Genomic DNA, 24389 nt, shown 5'->3' with positions numbered 1-24389 from the left:
GGATGAGTAAATCATGGGCTTATTTTCATTTTTGGGTGAACTATCCCTTTAACCTGGGATAAAATCATGGAAGTCTATGCAATGTCCTCAGTAATATAGCGAAACAAACACTGTGTATGTGTGTGCGGCCTGGTAAACCTTTGCACAAAGATGGCAATATCCGAAGTCCTTGTGGGGACATTTTTTAAATCAGTTAAAAAATCTATTTTTTAAAACAGCTTATAAATCATACTAAGGGATGTTTTTTTGTCATACTAATGTAAAAATGCAGAAAGTTTTCTGTGATGGGTAGGTTTAGTGGTAGGGTTAGTCTAGGGGGATAGAATATACAGTTTGTACAGTATAAAAAACATTATGTCAATGAAAAGTCCCCATAAAACATGAAAACGTGTGTGTGTGTGTGTTTGGGGGTGGGGGTCTGGGGGAGGGTGAATCACTGGATTTCTCCAGAAGTCTGTAATGTTGTCCTTCAGTTCTTACTCTGCCCGTGCCACAGCTCCTCTCATCTCTCCTTTCTCCTCTCATCTCCTGATAATGGTAAGTCATCAAGGTATTTATGATTTATGAATCCGACCTTATATGTGCAATGCTACATCTAATTGATCTGTTCTTATATTTTTGTGTCTTTCCGCAGATTATTAGGACACTTTCTCCATTCATTGTCCTCTTCGTTGTCTGCTGTTACGCAGAGGTAAGACAGAAAGCTTTCTGAATTCTTTGGACAACATTCTCTAATAGAAGAAAAAGTGACTTTAGGAGTTGAACGGAACACTTTTGTATATTTTCTATCTTGGATATTGCTGATATGAATGACTGCAAATAACTACAGCCATAAATCCATCCAGGTATCAGAGGATTTAATTTATTTGGCATGTATGATAAAGCCTAATCATTTGAGACAGTCACTAAAATATTATTTTTATGCTTTTTGTTAATAAGCAGGTTTCTAAAGTAGTACTATCTCTTGAGAGTTAATTTGTTGTATTTATGTCATTTAAATGTGGTAAGAAAAGTTCATGAATTTAGTGTTAATTTAAAGGATTTCCTATAGGAGGTTCTATAGAAAATTAAAGGGTTCTGTCAGGCACTTCATATATAGAACCTTTTAGGGGTTCCTATCAATTTTATGGAATTCGGAATAATATAAATATTCCTTATTTATTCCGTTTAATTTTTTTTATCATGAATAAAACAGCTTGTAAACAATGTATCACTAGAACATTTTTAATAACCCATTACACATGAAAGCATTATGCATTAATGAGAACCGTTTTGGCATAAAGTGTTCTTTAAAATTGAGTCAAGAACCCTAGAGTTCAATACAGAACCCTATCGAACCTTTTTTTTCCCTAAGAGAATTGCATTGAGTTGTGTTTTAGGGCTAAAGGAAATGACTGTAAACATAACGGATAATATACTGGCCGAAAATGACTAGTATTAAGTTTTTCTACGAATTGTTTTGGCACTGTGATAGTTTAAACTTACTGTAACTTCAGAAGCCCTGAAGCACCTTTTTTCGGACAGTTAACGCAGCAGTGAGGGCGTCAGACGTGAGCTAAATTTTCTGGGCATGAACAGCTGCTGTTTGTCTTGGCAGGTAAAAGCAAAGTAATTGGTGCGTGGAGTAATGGAAAGCAAAACAACAGCTGACGTTACCACCTGGGTGGGATAAGGGCATTTTAACACCATTATTTCACACAGATGCAAATGCACAGCCATTCTGTCTGTCACAAACACAAACGTGTGTGTGCGTAACTGTCAGAATTGAAGCTCTGGCATGTGATCAGTCCTCTGGTCTTGTGCAGTGTTGACATAGTTAGACATGGCAGATGTGCTGGTCTTTTCATGTGGGCGCCTGGAGGCCTGTTACATCTGCACATCATCAAGACGAAAGACCACATGCCTTTTCATTAGACACCAAACAACAGGTCTCACACACCGAAGCTCTAACGTTCAGTAAGAGCAGTTGTGTAAAGGGTATAGTTTCAGAGATGACTTCACAGCTAACATCTGCATGATGATGAGATGGTTGAGGAACAGATTGACCTTTTGGAATGTTTGGTGTCTAAGATTATTTTTTTACATTTTTAAAAAATGTTTTCTTTCAAAATCCCCAAGCTTTGGAATAGTAGTGTATGTTTATGCACTTTTCTATCTTTATAACATGTCCATTGGTGCTTAAAAACTCAATTAGATGTATTGTTTCCACTATGCAGGTTTAACAAAAGTTGGAGAGGAGCATGTTTATGTCATCATACTAAAGGTAAGGTGTATTTGAGTAAATTGGGCCAATTTTGACAGTCATATCAATGCCAAAAAGTGGCCTAATTTACTTAAACTCACCATGTAAGCACAGACGTTTAGTAGTCTATACTTCATTTGCCAGTTCCTCCAACATAAACACAGTTACGCTGGCATTCTGATCATGCAAATATGAACATGGACAAACATCCAGACAGACAGAAGTATGAGATCTAGGCCCCCTCAGGCAGAGAGGGGCTTAAATGCTTTGCTCAAAAATACTGCAACTAGATAACACAGGATGGTATCAGATAATTAGCATCCTGCCACTGCAGGGTACGAATCTAATGAGCTTCTGGATGGTGGCCTGTGAGTATAAATATAAAGTCACATTTCTTTCAGTAGAGAATTCAACCAGTGGTGCCTATGCAAAAGGGGGTTGTGGGTGGTTGGTAGGGTGTTGCTAAGGTCTTCTCAGTGTGTTTTGCGAGTTATGTGGATGCTTATTTGTGCAAGTTACAAAACATTCTGGTCCCTAGAAGCCCACCTATGAACCTTTGACTGTAGACGTGTGTTTAGCACTCAGCAGAACTAGAAAGTAAGACTCCTTTACTAATATTGTGAGGATAGAAATATGGATTTATCGATATACCAAAGGCCTGAGATTGAACCTGAACGGTTTAGTGGTATAACTCAGGGTTTTAAAAATGTGTTTAGGGTTTGGGAATGGACTAAATTACTTATGGACCGTGTTAATTACAAATGCTGCAGATTGAGCTGCAACACACAGGAACACACACTTTTAGATTGTTTTTCAGCACTTACTGAATGGTGTTGCAATGAAACATTATTACAAAACCGAGACAAAGCAAGCAATTCTGAATATTTGGCATAAGGCCTAAAAAACTTCTACCATTGACGAAGTGAGCAAATTTTTCTTACATCTTATCTTTGATGCATACTTGTATTGTTTAATGCTTGGGGTTTCAAATTGGTTGAAGTGTTAAAATGCAGATAAGGACATATATATATATATTTTTTTAGAGTAGTGTTTCCTTTGTGGTTTCCTTATGGGTGTTAATGAATGTGAAACGTGTGCTCACAGTTAAGATCATTTTCAAAATGTGGAGTAAGGTGTAGTTTACCTTGTTTTACCCATTGCAGGAAGTCATATGTTGACTGTGAAATAGTAGACTTTAATTATATGCATTTATGGAGAAATTACAATTTTTTTTGGTCATGCCATGTTCATTTTGACCATGAACAAACAATGACCTATCACTTTAATTCTGTGCCGGCAGCATAGCAAAAATAGACAGAAAACGAAGGTTGCGCTGCTGAATCTGCACTGCTTCTGCAACGCATTGCCGGACCACATTCATTTCCAATGAGAATTCTCTAACCTCTTAACATGGGCACGTATACTGCATACGAATCGTGAAACGGGCGCCAGACTGCATCAGAACAAAAGCCAGAATGAGAACAGGCAATGCTGTCAGTCTTTCATAGCAGGGGTTTATTTCATGGTTAGGACCACTACAGGGAGTGTACAGTGACTTCTGTTCACTAATGCTTTGGTGTCATCTAACTGAGTCTGTCTGCTCTGATCTCCATCAGACGATCTCAGCTGACACACTCTGGAATGCGAGGAATGTTTCTGTCTGCCCTCTGGTTTTAGGTCAAAGCCCGGTGTTTGTGTGTCTTCTATGCTTCATACAGCATGTTGGTGGAGATATTTGTGTGAAAGTAGTTTCCGTTAATGTTCTGTTGAATCTGTGGGGGAGTCTCAATCTAGACACCATCTGTAAGGTTGTGAATTCTCTCTCTCTCTCTCTCTCTCTCTCTCTCTCTCTCTCTCTCTCTCTCTCTCTCTCTCTCTCTCTCTCTCTCTCTCTCTCTCTCTCTCACTCTCTCTCTCTTTAACTTCTTGTTAATATTAATATGTTTAACTCTCATTTCATCATTCATAAGTGTGGGGAAAGGGAACACTGACTGTATTGTCATACTAAATCAGTTTGATGGTACCTTAAACAACTGAAATACACTAGTTTAAAAGTATGGGTTCTGTTAGATTTTTAAATGTTTTTGAGAGTAGTCTCTTATGCTCGCCAAGGCTGCATTTATTTGATTAAAATACAGTTAAAACATTATTACACTTTTAAATAAACTGTCTCTGAAAGTACATTATGTAACTTTTGGTGCTTTAGATGTTAATAAACAACTGCATGCGTCTTGAGAACGAACGTCGTAGCCGGAGCTACTTCTCTCTGTTTATGTATATGATGAGTCACACAGGTACTGGGCTAGTATGAATATAAACACTTATTATAGCCTAGGCGTAACATAGTGATTCAGGATGAGACAAAAACACTGTTTGGAAGATGGATTCATGATGTATTTGCTTATTATATATTTTGTCATTTTTGAACCAAAAAAGTTACATAGTGTACTTTGAATATATACAAATATTTCCCGTGATGCAAAGCTGAATTTTCAGCATCATTACTCCAGTCTTCAGTGTCAGATGATCCATCATAAATCATTCTAATATGATAATTTGCTGCTCAAGAAACATTTCTTATTAATATCATGCTGAAATCAGTTGTGCTGCTTAATATTTGTGGAAGTCATGCCATTGGTTGTGCCAATGTTGCTGTGTTGGATTGGTTATGGTGCTCAATTGAATACAGAAGAGGAATAAACAAGCTGCTTTCCATATGTTAGAAGAGCCATGCAGCAATGCTGCAATGTTGAAATATCTTAAATCAGACCCAGTCTAAAAACTTGAAAAGTATCTAGAGAGGAAGCAAGGGATTTTTTTTTTATTTGTCATGTTAACAGATCAAATAAATGGACCAGGCCTGTTAGAGTTGCCCTTGTGCACATTTACCAGTCATCACTGGTAAACACATTTACACAGAAACACACACACACACCACTGGAAAATTGTGACGCTTTCTCCAAATGAGATCTTATTATTGGCACTCAATGCACATTTTATGTGAAATATTCAATGCATGTGCACTCTCTCTATGAGATAGAAAGAGAAGCATTGCATTAGGCTGCTCCACCCTACATAAGACTCTCTTCCTTGAAATACCATTCTATTGTCTTCCACAATCTTCCCAGTGAGATGTTAAAGGTCAGAGTTAAGGGGTCACAGGGCATGGAGAAATGGACAGATGTCCTAAGGCCATATGTCGACATGTATCCAACTATTACGCCATCTTCCTGTACATTCCAATGCAGTCTCCACCGAGCCAGCAAGTATGCACTTGCTATTTATATTAGAATATATCTCGAAATTAATTGTATTTTATTTTATTGTCAAGAATATTAACAGTGTTCCATTTTTTTTATTTTTAGTTGCACTTTAAACTAAACAAAAAAATGTATAATACAATAAAATAAACTTTGACAGAGGTGAAAGATTTGGTAGAGGTTAAAAGTAAACAGTCTGCTGCTTAAAAATGTTAAAAAAAAGAAAGAACATATTTTCATCATTTTTATCTCACAATTTTGACTTTTTCTCTCAGAATTTGATCAATTAAGTCAGAATTGTGCAATATAAACAAGCAATTCTTACTTTTTTCTCACAATTGCGACTTTATATCTCACAATTTCGAGTTTATATCTCAATTCTGAGGAATTTTTTTTTTTAATTGTCAGATATAATACTTAAGTAAGAACTACGAGTTTACATCTCACAATTCTGATTTTATTTATCGAAATGACAAAATGACATTTAGACAAAATGGCGCCAGATAAACTTGCAATTGCAAGAAAAAAGTCAGAACTGTGAGGTAAAAAGTCGCAATTACCTTTAAATTTTTTTTAATATAGGATACACAGATGTTGCAGATGATTTGTACATGTGTGGGAGTGTGTGTGCCATCTGTCTTGCAAAAGTGAGGTGCTTCTTTTATATGTGTGTGTTTCAGTGAGTAACAGCATGCGCTGATGTATTGTCATGGTCAGACTCTTTGTTACTCACCCTCTTTATTAGATGGCAAAGGTCAACAGGTCTGGCTCCCATCTGGAGCTGTGTCACTGTGGCTTTCACTTCAGTCTGCACCAATCAGACAGCACAACAAAAGGGCAGCACATGTCTGTGGGGAGTGAGTAAGCGAGATCTGTTTATTTAGGTGAAAACATGAGAAAAAGTCCATTTTTGTACCACTGTGGGTGTGTGTAAGGTCATTTGTTATTTGGATGTTACCAAAAAAAGAAAACAGCAGTTTGATTGTCATTTATTAACAGATAGGCCTAATTCTGCTCCAGATTTAGTTAGATATGAACTAGTGCACTAGATATGAAGTGTAGTCTGCCATCTTGTGTTTAAATTTAAAATCTACATATGCGATTTTAGACTTGGATTTTATAAATGGGATTAATATAGGGTTTGGGGTTTAGTATTCGGACTACCTTGAAGAAATAGTTGAATGAAAATTCTGCCATCATTTAGGCTACTCACTCACAAGTTGTAAGCTGTATTAACTTTGAAGAATGGTAACCACAGTTGATGACAACAGACGTTGACTACTTAGGTAAAGTTGGTTTTATATTCGCACATTCACACTTTTTTGCTTAAAAACTGTCTCAATAACAAGCGCAATAAAGCACATTTTTGCAAAACAAAAGCAGCTACATGATCTTTAGGACAAAGATGGTGAACTACAACACTCTCCACAATCGATCAATGGGCAAATATTGTTTTAATGGCATACAAAGTTGCGAATGTCCACTGAATGTCCAATGTAGTGTGGTAAACAGGATAGGAACCGTCTAAAAAGTTCTATTTTTTTTCATTGTGTGCAAACAGACAACTACATTTTTGCAAAGTACAGATGTACCAGCAAATATCTCTCACATTATGTCTTCTAATGCTATTGATTGTACTTTAGCAACAATAAAAAGTGAATTATAATGATTGTATTTAGGAAACCTGCCTCACTATACATAATGTACATACATAATTTTAGAATAAAATTACATTCATTCACCAAAAGGATTTTTTACTATCCGAAGGTTGTAGCATGTTCCTAGTGACCAGTCTGACTTACTACAGGTGAGATTTTGACAAAAAGTCCCTTACTGTACGTACAGTTGACAAATATGTTTTTAAAAAAATTACTGTAATTCACCCTAAGTATTTTTTCGTGTTCCAAAGGCTGTAGTGCTTTCCTAGTGACCAGACTGACTTACTACAGGTGAAATTTGGACAAAAACTCCCTTACTGTACGTACAGTTGACAAATACGTTTTTTTAAAAATTACTGTAATTCACCTAAATAATTTTTTCGTGTTCCAAAGGCTGTAGTGCTTTCCTACGGACCAGACTGACTTACTACAGGTGAAATTTTGACAAAAAGTCCCTTACTGTACATACAGTTGACAAATAAGTTTTTAAAAAAATTACTGTAATTCACCCTAAGTATTTTTTCGTGTTCCAAAGGCTGTAGTGCTTTCCTAAGGACCAGACTGACTTACTACAGGTGACATTTTGACAAAAACTCCCTTACTGTACGTACAGTTGACAAATGCGTTTTTAAAAAAATTACTGTAATTCACCCTAAGTATTTTTTCGTGTTCCAAAGGCTGTAGTGCTTTCCTAAGGACCAGACTGACTTACTACAGGTGAAATTTTGACAAAAACTCCCTTACTGTACGTACAGTTGACAAATATGTTTTTAAAAAAATTACTGTAATTCACCCTAAGTATTTTTTCGTGTTCCAAAGGCTGTAGTGCTTTCCTAGTGACCAGACTGACTTACTACAGGTGAAATTTGGACAAAAACTCCCTTACTGTACGTACAGTTGACAAATACGTTTTTTTTTTAATTACTGTAATTCACCTAAATAATTTTTTCGTGTTCCAAAGGCTGTAGTGCTTTCCTACGGACCAGACTGACTTACTACAGGTGAAATTTTGACAAAAACTCCCTTACTGTACATACAGTTGACAAATAAGTTTTTTAAAAAATTACTGTAATTCACCCTAAGTATTTTTTCGTGTTCCAAAGGCTGTAGTGCTTTCCTAAGGACCAGACTGACTTACTACAGGTGACATTTTGACAAAAACTCCCTTACTGTACGTACAGTTGACAAATGCGTTTTTAAAAAAATTACTGTAATTCACCCTAAGTATTTTTTCGTGTTCCAAAGGCTGTAGTGCTTTCCTAAGGACCAGACTGACTTACTACAGGTGAAATTTTGACAAAAACTCCCTTACTGTACGTACAGTTGACAAATATGTTTTTTTAAAAATTACTGTAATTCACCCTAAGTATTTTTTCGTGTTCCAAAGGCTGTAGTGCTTTCCTAGTGACCAGACTGACTTACTACAGGTGAAATTTGGACAAAAACTCCCTTACTGTACGTACAGTTGACAAATACGTTTTTTAAAAAATTACTGTAATTCACCTAAATAATTTTTTCGTGTTCCAAAGGCTGTAGTGTTTTCCTAGTGACCAGACTGACTTACTACACGTGAAATGTTGACAATACCTCCCTTACTGTACGTACAATTATCAAATAAGTTTATGAAAAAATTACTGTAATTCATCTAAATCCTTTTTGCATGTTCCAAAGGTTGTAGTGCTTTCCTACGGACCAGACTGACTTACTACAGGTGAAATTTTGACAAAAACTCCCTTACTGTACATACAGTTGACAAATAAGTTTTTTTTAAATTACTGTAATTCACCCTAAGTATTTTTTCGTGTTCCAAAGGCTGTAGTGCTTTCCTAAGGACCAGACTGACTTACTACAGGTGACATTTTGACAAAAACTCCCTTACTGTACGTACAGTTGACAAATGCGTTTTTAAAAAAATTACTGTAATTCACCCTAAGTATTTTTTCGTGTTCCAAAGGCTGTAGTGCTTTCCTAAGGACCAGACTGACTTATTACAGGTGAAATTTTGACAAAAACACCCTTACTGTGCGTACAGTTGACAAATATGTTTAAAAAAAATTACTGTAATTCACCCTAAGTATTTTTTCGTGTTCCAAAGGCTGTAGTGCTTTCCTAAGGACCAGACTGACTTACTACAGGTGAAATTTTGACAAAAACTCCCTTACTGTACGTACAGTTGACATGTTTTTCTTTTTAATTACTGTAATTCACCCCAAGTATTTTTTCGTGTTCCAAAGGTTGTAGTGCTTTCCTAGTGACCAGACTGACTTACTACAGGTGAAATTTTGACAAAAACTCCCTTACTGTACGTACAGTTGACAAATATGTTTTTTAAAAAATTACTGTAATTCACCCTAAGTATTTTTTCGTGTTCCAAAGGCTGTAGTGCTTTCCTAGTGACCAGACTGACTTACTACAGGTGAAATTTGGACAAAAACTCCCTTACTGTACGTACAGTTGACAAATACGTTTTTTTAAAAATTACTGTAATTCACCTAAATAATTTTTTCGTGTTCCAAAGGCTGTAGTGTTTTCCTAGTGACCAGACTGACTTACTACACGTGAAATGTTGACAATACCTCCCTTACTGTACGTACAATTATCAAATAAGTTTATGAAAAAATTACTGTAATTCATCTAAATCCTTTTTGCATGTTCCAAAGGTTGTAGTGCTTTCCTACGGACCAGACTGACTTACTACAGGTGAAATTTTGACAAAAACTCCCTTACTGTACATACAGTTGACAAATAAGTTTTTTTTTAAATTACTGTAATTCACCCTAAGTATTTTTTCGTGTTCCAAAGGCTGTAGTGCTTTCCTAAGGACCAGACTGACTTACTACAGGTGACATTTTGACAAAAACTCCCTTACTGTACGTACAGTTGACAAATGCGTTTTTAAAAAAATTACTGTAATTCACCCTAAGTATTTTTTCGTGTTCCAAAGGCTGTAGTGCTTTCCTAAGGACCAGACTGACTTATTACAGGTGAAATTTTGACAAAAACACCCTTACTGTGCGTACAGTTGACAAATATGTTTTAAAAAAAATTACTGTAATTCACCCTAAGTATTTTTTCGTGTTCCAAAGGCTGTAGTGCTTTCCTAAGGACCAGACTGACTTACTACAGGTGAAATTTTGACAAAAACTCCCTTACTGTACGTACAGTTGACATGTTTTTCTTTTTAATTACTGTAATTCACCCCAAGTATTTTTTCGTGTTCCAAAGGTTGTAGTGCTTTCCTAGTGACCAGACTGACTTACTACAGGTGAAATTTTGACAATATCTCCCTTACTGTACAATTATCAAATGTTTATGTAATGAGCATATTATTGCATATGTTTATTACATATGTTTGTGAAATAAACTGTAAATCACCTATAGTGTTTTTTTATATATATCCCAAAGGTTGTAGTACTTTCCTAGTGAAAGGACTGACTTATTACAGGTGAAATTTTGACAAAAACTCCCTTACTGTACGTACAGTTGACAAATACGTTTTTTTTTAATTACTGTAATTCACCCTAAGTATTTTTTCGGGTTCCAAAGGCTGTAGTGTTTTCCTACAGACCAGACTGACTTACTACAGGTGAAATTTGGACAAAAAGTCCCTTACTGTGCGTACAGTTGACAAATATGTTTTTTTTTTTTTAATACTGTAATTCACCCTAAGTATTTTTTCGTGTTCCAAAGGGTGTAGTGCTTTCCTAGTGACCTGACTGACTTACTACAGGTGAAATTTTGACAATAACTCCCTAACTGTATATACTATTATCAAATAGGTTTATGAAAAATGTACTGTAATTGACCGTAACTATTTTTCCGCGTTCCAAAGGGTGTAGTACTTTCCTAGTGACTTGTCTGACTTACTACAGGTGGAATTTTGACAATACCTCCTTTACTGTACAATTATCAAATATTTTTATGTAATAAACATTATTACATGTGTTTATTACATATGTTTATGTAATAGACTGTAATTCACCTATAGTGTTTTTTATATATTCCAAAGATTGTAGTGCTTTCCTAGTGACCACACTGACTTACTCCAGGTGAAATTTTGACAATACCTAATAATACTGTTTTACATAATAATATATATAATAACTGTAATTCACTAAAAGGGGTTTTGTTTGTTTAAGGTTGTAGTACATTAATAGGGGCTACATTATTATTAACAGTAGTGACTGAACCTGTACGGATTGGTGCAGCAAATCTGACAGATAATGAACAACAAGATCATGGAGGCATTCAAGATACTGTACAGTGCACTGTTTTATTTCTATTATCTTTCTAATTGTTCATGGAATACCACTAGGATTATACATAAAAGTTATTATAATTAATTCCTCGTGGTTAGAGTAATATTTCAATTTCACTTCTTCAAAATTTTGCTGTTGTTGATCCTCTCTTGGTTTAAGTTGTTCTTATATTATCATAAACCCTTTAACTGATTGTTTTGTCAAGTACTTTTTACTTTACTATATTTTCTTTTAGTGAAGTGACGTAAAAGCTTAAGTAAAACAAATGTGTGTGTTTGAATACAATTTTTTCAAATGTTTTCAGTCAGGACTACTTTAGGTAAACAAAAATATTTAAGCAATTGAACATGTTATTTAATATCTATTCATTGCATTATGTAATTGGTTAACACACATAACTATAACTGTTAGTGGTTTGTTACATAGTTAATCCTTGTCATGTTTACCAACGTGAACAGTGCCAAAGATGGTACCCAATGTAAGCTGCATTGGACTATCACCAGACAAGCTACCTGAAAAAGATGCCCAATGGTTGTGCTCACTGTGTACCTTAAACAGTGGAACATCATTAAAGAATATCTGCTGAAACTTCTGCTTTATTGTCCTTGTTGCAATATGGATTACCATTGTATATCTGCATTTTGGGACTTACAGTTAAAGACCCATGGACCAGATATGATTTATTAAGACCAGGAGTTAGAAGTGCACTCAATTTAAGACAAGAGTCAGAATTATAATAAATTAAAGGAAATTTTACTGAAGAATGTTTGCAGTTTATTATCAGGCAGAAGTCAAGAATCAGAACCAGTGATCAAAAGTAGGTTCTGATTGGCTAATAAATAATCACACATTTTCTACACATAGATAGACTGAAGCATATCTCCATCAATTATGCGGCTGACATTCGGACCCTGAATTTAGGCACGTCGTGACCTTCCACACTTGTAGTGATTGTAATGAATAGTAATTGGACCAATTTTTGAGTCTCCAGTCTAGGACCAACTCTATAGCGCCACCACCAGTTCAAAAATTCAACATTAAAAGGATTATAGCTTTTGAACCCTTTGATCTAGATGTGAATGTAAATAGATGTAAAATGACACTTAGTACACCTGATTCCACTCATTATGGTGATCACAATCAATATCTTACATTAAGACTCTGTACTTTTCAAAATGGCCACTACTGTAATGGGCAGTGTTCAATTTTTTTGTGCTACTCCTCATTCAAATTTTGTTCAATTTTTACAAAAATTGGCTCAGATGATCTTTGGACCAAGCCACACAGAAGTGACTGAACAGATTTTTTTATTTTTGCTATCGTTCCTGATATACTTTTCTCCAAATTTGACCTGTATTTGTTGCCTTATGGTAGTTAGCTTAGCATGCTAATTGGTTAGCATGCTAACCTGATGCCATTCTTTCTAATGTGGCTCTTCAGCTATAAGGCTAACCATAAACTACATTAGCATTAAGCTAACTTAACTTGCTAACTTAACTAATTTGGTTAACATGCCTTTGTGTGCTCATTCTTACACTTAAGCCTCTCCTCGGCAGCTTGGTAAGACAGCGTCAACTGAGTGGCGCAAGCTGCTAAACCACGTGCCATGAGCCCTGAACCATTCCGGTTGTGGGTTTGAATCCTGTGTGGCACATTCCCAGACCGCAAGAGGTATTGTGGTGTAAAAGTTGCTTCTGTTCCAGACATGGTGTCTATATGTGAGCGAACTCGATAAATACAACATGCAGCGAATTTATACAAAAAATTATTCATTTTGAATTGCTTCTCACTTGAACTACTGGACCTTCTTCATCTTGCTAAAAACGCAACTTCCCAGTGGCGCAATGATATGAGTGACAGGTATCTGACCCAGAGATAATGGGTTTGAGCCCCGTGTGGGATGATTTAAAAAAAATTGTGTGTAATGTTGTGTCATGTCGATTCCTTTATTATTCAACGTTGTACTAATCTTTCTTCCTCTTGGATTAATGTATGTCTTGTTCATTATATGTTCATTCTCATCTGAACTTCTGTTCATTTTGAGTTTATTTTCACCTATACTTCTAAACCAGCTCTTTTTTCTTAAATTTCTGCTGTTTTTACTATTCCCGCTCTTGCTGCTGCTTCAGGGGCTTGGCCCCGTATCGCTGCTTGCAGCTATATTTCCACTTGTTCCTTAACCTGTAACCAAGAATACTAACACACACAGACACAGTTTCTTCAAGATTGGATTTGGTGAGGAGGAGAGTCTTCTCAAAACATTAAGATAACATGTTCTTTCTCTCAAGGAGTGGATACTTTAAATCTAACTGTAAAGTAAAGACTTTAACTAAGAAATGGTCTCTCAACTATAGGTTTCAATGACTCCTGAGACCATTGCTATCAGGGTAGCCTGGAAAAGCAGATGGATGTAGTGACACCTGTTAAAGAAGTCCATATTTCATCTCTGGAAGCCGGGCTAAATGAGCAAACACTGTTACTGCATTCCTGGCATGGGCCAGAGCCTTATGTTACACCTCAGATATCAAATACAGACATTTAAAGGATACATGAAATAACATTTTCGATAATCACACTGATAATTTCTTTAACAAAGTAAAATCTCATAAGCCTAGAGAATTCATTCAACTCATTTGATATATAGAAGGAAAACTATTGATTAATACCTTGATTATAATCACTCATTTGATATACATTGAAGCAGCAGTGTGTTCCAGAATCCACTTCTTCAGGACTTCATAACAAAAACTTAACTTGAATAATTACAATAAGGGTGTTGCTTATTTATAACATTGAAAATATTATTAACCTAAAATATCTGCTTTTTTTAATCAATGAAAGAATTGTGTTGTACAAGGAACAGCAGTTCTAATACATACTTTTACCTAATACATTTATCAAAGTTAATTGAGTAGAGTGATCACTGGGAACATACTATAACCTTTGGAACATGAAAAAAGGAGAAATTACAGTAACTTTTTAATAATAATATGTTTGTACTATACTTACAGTAAGGTATTGGCAGTATTTAACATGTAGTAAGTCAGTGTGGTCACTAGGAAAGCACTACAGCCTTTGGAACAGGAAAAAATACTTTAGGGGAATTACTGTCATTTTTTCTTAAACTTATTTGTTTATTGTACGTACAGTAAAGGAGTTATTGTCAAAATTCCACCTGTAGTAAGTCAGTCTGATCACTAGGAAAGCACTACAGCCTTTGGAACAGGAAAAAATACTTTAGGGGAATTACTGTAATTTTTTCTTAAACATATTTGTTTATTGTACGTACAGTAAAGGAGATATTGTCAAAATTCCACCTGTAGTAAGTCAGTCTGATCACTAGGGAAGCACTATGCCTTTGGAACATGAAAAAATACTTTAGGGGAATTACTGTAATTTTTTCTTAAACTTATTTGTTTATTGTACGTACAGTAAAGGAGATATTGTCAAAATTCCACCTGTAGTAAGTCAGTCTGATCACTAGGAAAGCACTACAGCCTTTGCAACAGGAAAAAATACTTTAGGGGAATTACTGTAATTTTTTCTTAAACATATTTGTTTATTGTACGTACAGTAAAGGAGTTATTGTCAAAATTTCACCTGTAGTAAGTCAGTCTGATCACTAGGGAAGCACTATGCCTTTGGAACATGAAAAAATACTTTAGGGGAATTACTGTAATTTTTTCTTAAACTTATTTGTTTATTGTATGTACAGTAAAGGAGATATTGTCAAAATTCCACCTGTAGTAAGTCAGTCTGATCACTAGGAAAGCACTACAGCCTTTGGAACAGGAAAAAATACTTTAGGTGAATTGCTGTAATTTTTTTTTATTAATATTTGTATACTGAACGTACAGTAAGGGAGGTATTGTCAAAATTTCACATGTAGTAAGTCAGTCTGGTCAGTAGGACCATACTACAACCTTTGGAACATGAAAAAAATCCCTTTGGTGAACTTTTACATAAAACATATTTGCTACGTATTACACATACGTACTGTATGTACAGTAGCCTACAAAAAAGTAAAAATATGCAGCAAATATCAAACCTGAAACTATTTCTATCCTGGTTGGCAACTTTATTTTTTTACTTGATTATGTTCATGGTGCTGTCCACGTATGTGGTCCTGAAGGTCCTAAATTATCAAGTCTGCAACTTGGGTAAAGTTGATTTTATATTCGCATATTCGCGGAGTTCCGCGTTCAATATCTCGTGAGCTGAATATTGTTACTACACAAATAACATTGTTTTAATATTTAAATATTCTTCTTAAAACGAGCTTTCCTTCGGGTTTGCACTTTGCAGATGGTCCCTTCTTAGCAGCCTGCGCATAGAGATCAATGTATTTTGTCCAGTGCGAAGGAAAGATCTTTTTGAGGAAAATTATGTTGTAGCTTCTGGTGTTTAATCTGTAGTTATATGTGATAGGTGTTTTGTGTAGCAACAACGTTTAGTTCACGAGTTATTGAACGCGGAAGTCCGCGAATGTGCGAATATGCGAATATAAAACCAACTTTACCTAAGTACATTGACTTCCATTATTAGAAAAAATAATAATATGGAAGTAGATCCATTCGGTTTGGAACAACTTGAGGGTGAGTAAATGATGACAGAAATATCATTTTTGGGTGAACTATCCCTTCAATAGGTCCATCAGCATAAGGGTAGCCTATATTACAGTATTAGAACTTAATTTTCTGAAGTGGTTTCCTTCATTCACCACTAATTGGAACCAAATCCTGTGTGTTTGGTGTAATGGACAAACATTTTTTCGATTCTTGTGTGTTGTGTGCAGGAGGTGAGGAGTAAAAGTAAAGTTTGTGCGAATGTGTTCTGTGGAGCTGGAAGAGAATGCGCTGCCACAGAGAAAGGAGAACCAACCTGTCTGTGCGTCGAGGTGAGTCAGCCCCAGCGAACACAGAACGAGGGCACAACGTACCCAACCTTCTAACAACGTTTTTACAACATGGCCAAAAGGTTGCTATAACTATGTTGTGTGGTGAAGGTTGTTACAGCGTTGACACAATGTTGACATTGAACCACCGTTCAGGGTCATTGCTTAAGGTTGTGCCTCGGGTGTCTTGACCATAGACATGTATAGAAAGGCTAGATAGCTTACCGGCGCTGAGAGCCAATGGGACCCGACGACGTCACACGGCGGCCATCTTAGGACAGGACCGCTCGTCCAGTTATAACATTAAAGTCTATTGTGCATGTAGTGCTGAAATAACTATATTTTGCTCAATTTTCAACCGATTTTCAAACGGCTTGGTGTGTCATAAACGTCAGGGATGCGGCTATTTAACTGCATACTTGTGAAAAATTATAGCCACAAACGGCATCAGCACAAATCATAGCCACGTTAATAAGGTTTGTAATAAACCAAACCGTTTGTAAATCCGTCAAGAATTCAGCAAGTTACGAGCATTTTAGTTGGCGTATGTCACTCACCTTCCGTCCACAGCAGCAGGGAGCAGCAGCGCAGTCTCCTGACCTAAGATGGCCGCCAAGTGACGACACAGCTGACTCCGCCTTGAGCCATCTAGCCTTTCTATACATGTCTATGGTCTTGACAACCACGACATACAGTATGTACTCGTCACTTCCCTGAAGCGCGAAAATCAGCCTTTTAAATTTCAACTGACCGTTGGGCCGTCTCTCATCGAGCAATCCATACGTGAGAATTGCGTTTAATTTACCTCAGCTAAATAAGATACGTAATTATTCAAACACAACCTACAACTTCCTTGTCTAATGTGACATTTATTTGAACATCTTCTGGTCAGGTATGACAAATATATTTAATAACTTTATGCCAAAAGTATGAAGCCAAAATGATGAGTAGCCTAATTGATTTCAGCGCGTATAGCTTACTTGTAGTTAGAACTTGTTCATGCTTTTTCCTTTTTTAAATTTTTTTGGAAACGCACAGAGAAATTTTTTTTTTTGTAACTGCTCGCACAACTGTTTATTTTTTCCTTTCATTTGTCATCTCATTCGTTTCTTTGCTAAATTTTCTCATGTCTGCTCATTCTAGTTAACGTTAATCCACTCCCTGTTTACTTGCAGATGTTGATTATAATGAATTTACTGTTAGGCCCATAAATAATAATGCAATGTTGCAATGTTGCGAGCACGTAGACAGCGACGTTGCCATAGCAGAAATTCAACGTGTCACAGACGTAACGTTGCCACAACGTATGTGTTTGCTGGGAAGTTCCCTGAACGCACACTATCTTGAATACCGCATTCCATCCTGCAAATTGTGTCTTCTATTACATAGGGACTAATGACCAGACATTTAAATGTTTATTTTAAGATGCAACTTATTGCAAATCAAAACAAAGCTCTGTAAACACTTGCTTTTTTGCAACAATTGTGTCCTATCGGGTAATCAAAAGTTCTGCACACACTTGCTGTCTTCACACCTACTTGAACACTTGGGCCAAATACAGGAAATACTCAAGTAAACAAGTGGTCAAGTGCAAAGACCGCAAGTGTGGATATTTTTGAAAAGGCCCCCATTCACCGTGACCATGAAAACACCCACTCAAACACATGCTACCTTTTCCACCAGGGTTGCCAGATTTTCCCCGATTCTGAAGTTATGGTTGTGGTTATGGATAGGCTCTGTGTTTTTGAACAGGAATGTTGTTCAAAATGTTGATCCAGGAACATGTCTTATTTGGCAAAACCATGGCGACCACTTAAAACAGTCAGCTGGCCAAAAACTAAATCTTGTCATAATTCAAAATATGCCACTTCCATACAAAGAAATCAATTTTCAAAGAATCATATTTTACAATCACCACTGTTATGCATTACACACAATTTCAACTTGAGAATCACTATCTAGTAGTAATAATAAACACAGTTTTCATAAAGGAGCTCAAAGGAGTTCAAAAGTACAAATATTTCTCTGTCTCATTTTTTAAATTATTTATTTCAGTTTTATCACATATATATATATAAAACAATATGTCAAACTTTTAACTCGCAGGTTAGAAAAAAATCTACACGTGGCAAAGTAGCCCAATTCTACCCTTAACCACTGACTTGGCAACCCTATTTTCCACCAGCACTTACTGTTCTCTGAAATCTATTAAAAGACTGGGTGTTTTAGATCACTAGAGTAGGTTTTGCAATGGTTATCAAGTGGAGACCCAACAAGTATAGTAAAAAATAAAAAAAAGACCATGAGCTGCAATAACCTAACAATACGCAAAATTAATAACATGAAAATGACAGGTAAAAAAAAAAAAGTCAAATTCAACTGGACACAGCGTTTTACATCAACAACAAAACATGGAAAGGTTTTTTCCATGTTTTGGAAAAACATGAAAAACACTTGGTACACTTGATAATAAACACTTATCAACAGTTTTAAAAGTTGATAAGCCTATTTTGCTATTAAAATTTGCAATAGTATATGGTTAGTTGGCATTTTATTGTTTGCATTTAGCACTGTTTTTTTAGCTGCTGTCCTATCATAACAGACATGTGACCCATTTTTGAGTCAAGATTGACTAGTTGAGAACCACTGATATAAACTATGTAGATATCATAAATGTACACTTATTTTAATGTGTGTGTTTTGATCAGCAATGTAAACCCCATAAGCGTCCAGTCTGCGGCAGTAATGGGAAGACGTACCGTAATCACTGTGAGCTGCATCGTGATGCCTGTCTCACTGGACTCAAAGTACAGGTGGCCCATCATGGACATTGTGAAGGTAAGTGTGTATGTAGGTTTAGTTTATAGTGTCTAAAAAGCATGATACATTAATGGAATGTTGCAATAAAGATTACAGACCTTTCTGTTTCAATGACTAGTGTGTGTGCTTCACCGCAAAACCATAGATGTGCATGAGAAAGCTGTTAAAACGAAATCTCATTGTAACCTAGTTTTGCGTGCTATTTAAATAATAGCAGCCATTTCCTCTCAGAAATGTCACTACATGTTCCTACATTAGAATACATAAATATGCAAGAGATTTTAAGAACTTTGCACAAAGAGCAGCTCCTGTTTTCAGCTGAAAGTCACTAACCTGGTTTCTGTCTTCTCATTTAGAGAAAAAAATGAAAAAAATCACCAACAGCCCAAGTGAGTAAACAAGCATCTATTCGACTGAGAACTGGTTATCATTAAACATTTGATCAAAAATGTGGTGGAATTATGTCTCTTTATTGTTAGAGACAACCATCCAACGTCCAATAGGCTACTCAGGTTTAAATACTTAGCAGTTTTGTTTGGATAAAAAAAGTATGAGAAATAGAACCTTAAATTAAGGGAACATTTACATGACAACGATGCTTCTTAAAGCAGAAATAGTTGCGTTTTTTGCATACAGACGACAACACTGTTGCTGTATTCTGCTGCCAGGCCAGTAGTTGGCGATGTCACTTTGTAAAGAAACACTACACGCTGACTGAACACGTAATAAAAAAATAAATAAAAACTTGCACTTTGAAACCCATTTTCAGAAGTTTGCATTTCCAGGCCCCCAAAACGTTGTTGTCGTGTGAATTAACGACCAAAACGCATAACAAGTTTTCTGTTTTTAGACAAAACATTGTCGTATAAACGGCCTCTAAAAGTAGATGGTGATTCATATTTTTATTTGAATCATTAACTATTCAAGAGTCTAAGAATATGTTTTGAAAGTGCGTGAAGTCTTGTAGTTTTCAGTTGTATAGTAACGTTGTGCTTATTTGTTCTGTTTTATTATATAGTTGTTTGTTACCTTACGGACCGCAATGAGTTGAGGAGTCATGTGATTGAATGGTTGCAGTCTGAGGTGTCGCCTGACGGCTGGTTTTCTAAAGGATCCAACTTCTCAGATGTCCTGCTCAAATACTTCCAGGTTTGTTGTGTGTGTGTGTGTGTGTGTGTGTGTTCATTGAACACAAATACTTCCAGGTTTGTTGTGTGTGTGTGTGTGTATGATGAGTTCATTGAACACAAAGCATATGGATTCAGATATGCATGTCGGTCTCCAACTTTTTCTGTTAAGCTGTTTGTGTCTCAACAGAACTATGATAATGGAGACTCTCAGTTGGATTCAACAGAATTCCTGAAGTTCATTCAGCATAATGAGACTGCAATAAATGTCACCTCTCCTTATGCTGAGGAGGAGAACAACCGCCTGCTCAGGTCACACACACATACCCATATTTATAACAATGTCTAATTTTGTGTTACATTGCGAATTAGAGTTTTTAATGTTTTTGAAAGAAGTCTCTTTTATGCTCATCTGGATTTATTTGATAATATTTTGTAAATCTGTAATATTGTGAAATATTATTAAAATTAAAAAGGACTGTTTTCATTACTTCAGTCTTCAGTGTCACATGATCCTTCAGAAATCAGTCTAATATGCTGATTTGGTGCTGTCAATGTTATCAATGCTCTCAATGCTGCTTAATTATTTTTTCTCAGGATTCTTTGATGAAAGCTCAAAAGATCAGTATTTATATGAAACAGAAATCCTTCTAACATTATAATGTCTTTTCTGTCACTTTTATCAATTTAACGTGTCCTTGCTGAATAAAAGTATTCATAAAAAAAAATCGTTCTGACCCGAAAGCGTTCTTTTGCTTAATTTAATTCCTTATATTAGATAACACAAATATAAAGTTTTATGTGTAGGCCTATATCTTTACTAAAGTAGTAACCAAAGATAATTTTAAGCATATTAATTTTGGGGTAAATGGCTTTTACAGTGGATAAAGTGTTCCTTCATTTTAGTTTAGTTTAACAATGCATCTTTAAAAAGATTCTCACTTGCATTCAGACACAACGTTAATATGTCATATTGACATGCTCTATCATGTTTATAATGTCCTATTGCCCTTGTTGGTTTATCTCCATCTCAGTAATCATGTTTTTTTATCATGCGACCTACACAAATCAGATAGACACAGTTTGGAGTTGTGAGTTTTATTAACCTGAATACTGTCTTTATCAGTTTATCACTATCTGTGTCAATACTCTTTACAGCCACCTCTGATAATGTCTTTCTGAAGATTTCTGATAACCGATAAATCTCTGGGCTACTCTATAAAATGTAATGATTATGACCTCACTGTCCTCTGACAGCTGCACAAAGGAGTCTTTCAATATGCCCCCCACAAGATGACAAGACAAAACAAGATTTTGGTGTCATATACAGCTGTATTTACTTTGTGCATTTAGCATTTCAATTGTATTACATTTGAAACATTTTGGCCAATAGGAACAGGCACAAAATCCATCATCAAGTATACGATACAAGTTCTTCGAAAGGTCAATGCCGATACTGATATCTAGAGATGAGGTTGGCCAATGGCCAGTGTATATCAGAATACAGTTTGCAGATTGTATGACGAATGCAGAATTGCTTAAAAGAAATGCTTGGCTGTTTTATACATTATTTAATTACACAGTCTATTACAGTCATATCGATAACACATTTTAACATGGAAGATCACTGTGGGAAATATTTCATAGTCACTGTAATGCATTGGAATCTGAATTGAATTTGGATTGAATCTGTACTCAGCAGAGAGAAACATTTTTGGTAATTATTCTTATAATCTTTTTTAGTGGCTATAAAGCAGACATACTATCTGATTGCAAACTGATGTTATACTACCATTTAAAGGTGTTTTTTTCCCTCCAAGAAATGTATTGTTTTATTCAGCAAGGACTAAAAGTCAAAAGTTCAAAAGTTTAGTTTTAATCACTAAATGTGATTAAAAGTGACAGCAAGGGCATTTATAATGTTACAAATAATCAAAGTTTATCAGTTCCTACAAAAAAAATATTAAGCAGCACAACTGTTTTCAACATTGAAAATAAGAAATGTTTCCTGAGCAGCAAATCAGCATATTAGAATGATTTCTGAAGGATCATGTGACACTGAAGACTTCAGAAAATTCTGCTTTGCCATTACAGTAATAAATTACATGTTAAAATACATAAAAACTAGAAAACAGGTGTTTTAAATTGCAATAGTATTTCACAGTATTACTGTATTTTTTATCAAATAATTATGGTGAGAGTAATTATAAATATTTTAAAATCTTACCCACCCCTTTTTTGAAACGGTAACTTGTTCTTGTTCATGTTCTTGTCACACATGTTTGTGTATGATTGTGTACATGGAAATAATTGTAATGCTAACAGAAGGTTATAAGAAAAATGTTGCACTGGAGAATGCAATAAAATATTAAAAACAGTGGTGACTGTGTTCTACAGGAGTCTGTGTGTGGATGCCCTCATTGAGCTGTCTGATGAGAATGCTGACTGGAAACTGAGCTTTGATGAGTTCCTCAACTGCCTCAGGCCTGGATTCAACCCTCCAGAGAGGAGTAAGATCTACCACCACTAAGCCCACTTACCCTGGCATACTGTATTAACGCATAGTATCATATATAAACAGACCTATATGAACATATATCTTGTGTGTTGAGTGCTGTTGCGTGTTTTTAGAGTGCGCCTTAGAGGATGAGACGTACGAGGATGGTGCTGAGACTCAGGTGGAATGTAACCGCTGTGTTTGTGCCTGCGGGAACTGGGTTTGCACTGCTGTTATTTGTGATGGTGAGCCAAAACTCTGACCTGAGATATTGCTGTGGTTTTTTCTGCAAAGGCTGGGATTTGGACAGTAAAGCTGGATAAAATTGGATTTTTTATCTGTGGAATGTGGCCTGACTTTCTGTCTTCTCTCTCTCTCTCTACAGGTACAAATAAGTTACATGATCTTGAGGAAATGGAGGGAAATGATCAGGAGATGACGGAAGAGGAGTGGACTCAGAGAGTGGACGAACTTAATAAACATCAGGTTGGTGCAGAGTGTAATGCTGGAAGCCTGAGCTATCAAGGATTGACAAATAACATCATGTTCTGCTTAGCTGGCCATGTGTATTTGTCTGGTTCATTATGGACCTAAAGCAAATAAAAATGTGTGACTTTGGAATTGTTTTGCCCCCATAGGAAACTGTGGAGATGATGAAAGTGGCAACTAAGAAGGTTTGAGGAGTAGTTGAAGAGGAATAATGAACATTTGTTCAGATTTCAGCTTCAATCAACCTGTGTTTGAATGGAAAGAGAAAGTTTCATATTTTTATTTAGTTTATTATTAAATTAACTATTGAAGTTTTCATAGCTGTGTTTTGTTATATTATTTGTTATAGTCTTTTTTTGGGGGGGGGGGGGGGGGGGGGGGTAATATTATAAGAGAGTATGTATGTCTGTACTTGTAGTGTAAATTACTGCAACCTTTTTGTAACCTTTCACTGTACTCTTAATGTTTCTAGGCAGGGGTTCATATTTTACCTTAAAGTTAACAGAAAATATGAAATTATATTTTGTATAAAGACCAGTATGATCAACAATATTTTTAAAAAGTGTAATAGTAAAATTATACCCCTCCAATTTTGATTATTGTAATATGACAAAAATCTCATGTAGAGTGTAGAATTTACATTGCGTTTTAAAAAGTAGGTTTTGGACCGTGTCAACATAAATTCCTTTTATTTTGTGATAATAACTTTGCATTAATAAACGGCTGACACAAACTATGTAACATTTTATAAAATTAATAAATAAATCTGAATTAATTCAAAACATACAAAACTGCTCGGATTGGTCTGTTTGCTTTTTGTTTAGGGCATTTTTCATCTGGTCAGGCTGGGAGACCATTCCAGCTTAAACCAGCTTTTAGCATGGAAACACTAGCATTTTTTTCTTCATGGAAATACTACAGCTGTTTCACCTCTTAACTTCTCTAATTGGTCTGTTGTGTATTAACCTTAATTGGCAATCACTCAATAAAACTATAAAGCAATACTCTTAAAAAAAACTGGGCCAAGTTTAATCTAGTTATCAAGCATCACAGCTGCCAAATGGGCATGTCTGATTGTGACATGTATATTGTCATTATCATGTAATCAAATTAATTACTGCTACATGAATATATAACTACATA

At 35.6% G+C, this 24389-nt stretch overlaps 1 protein-coding gene across 1 annotated transcript; it reads left to right on the top strand.

Moving 5' to 3' along the window:
* The first annotated feature begins 447 nt into the window (after window positions 1-447).
* On the top strand, window positions 448-24052 carry fstl1a (follistatin-like 1a). The gene is made up of 11 exons (XM_082164635.1): window positions 448-537; window positions 635-691; window positions 16215-16316; window positions 19022-19151; window positions 19490-19522; window positions 20152-20282; window positions 20451-20572; window positions 22658-22770; window positions 22892-23002; window positions 23143-23243; window positions 23396-24052. The coding sequence occupies exons 1-11, from the start codon at window positions 460-462 to the stop codon at window positions 23435-23437; spliced, it is 1020 nt and encodes a 339-aa protein (XP_082020761.1). The 5' UTR covers window positions 448-459; the 3' UTR covers window positions 23438-24052.
* The last annotated feature ends 337 nt before the right edge of the window (window positions 24053-24389 follow it).

This window comes from Leuciscus leuciscus (genome assembly GCF_965113295.1).
Source record: "Leuciscus leuciscus genome assembly, chromosome: 3".
Classification (NCBI taxonomy): Eukaryota; Metazoa; Chordata; class Actinopteri; order Cypriniformes; family Leuciscidae; genus Leuciscus; species Leuciscus leuciscus.
This window is presented reverse-complemented; position numbering and strand designations above follow the sequence as displayed.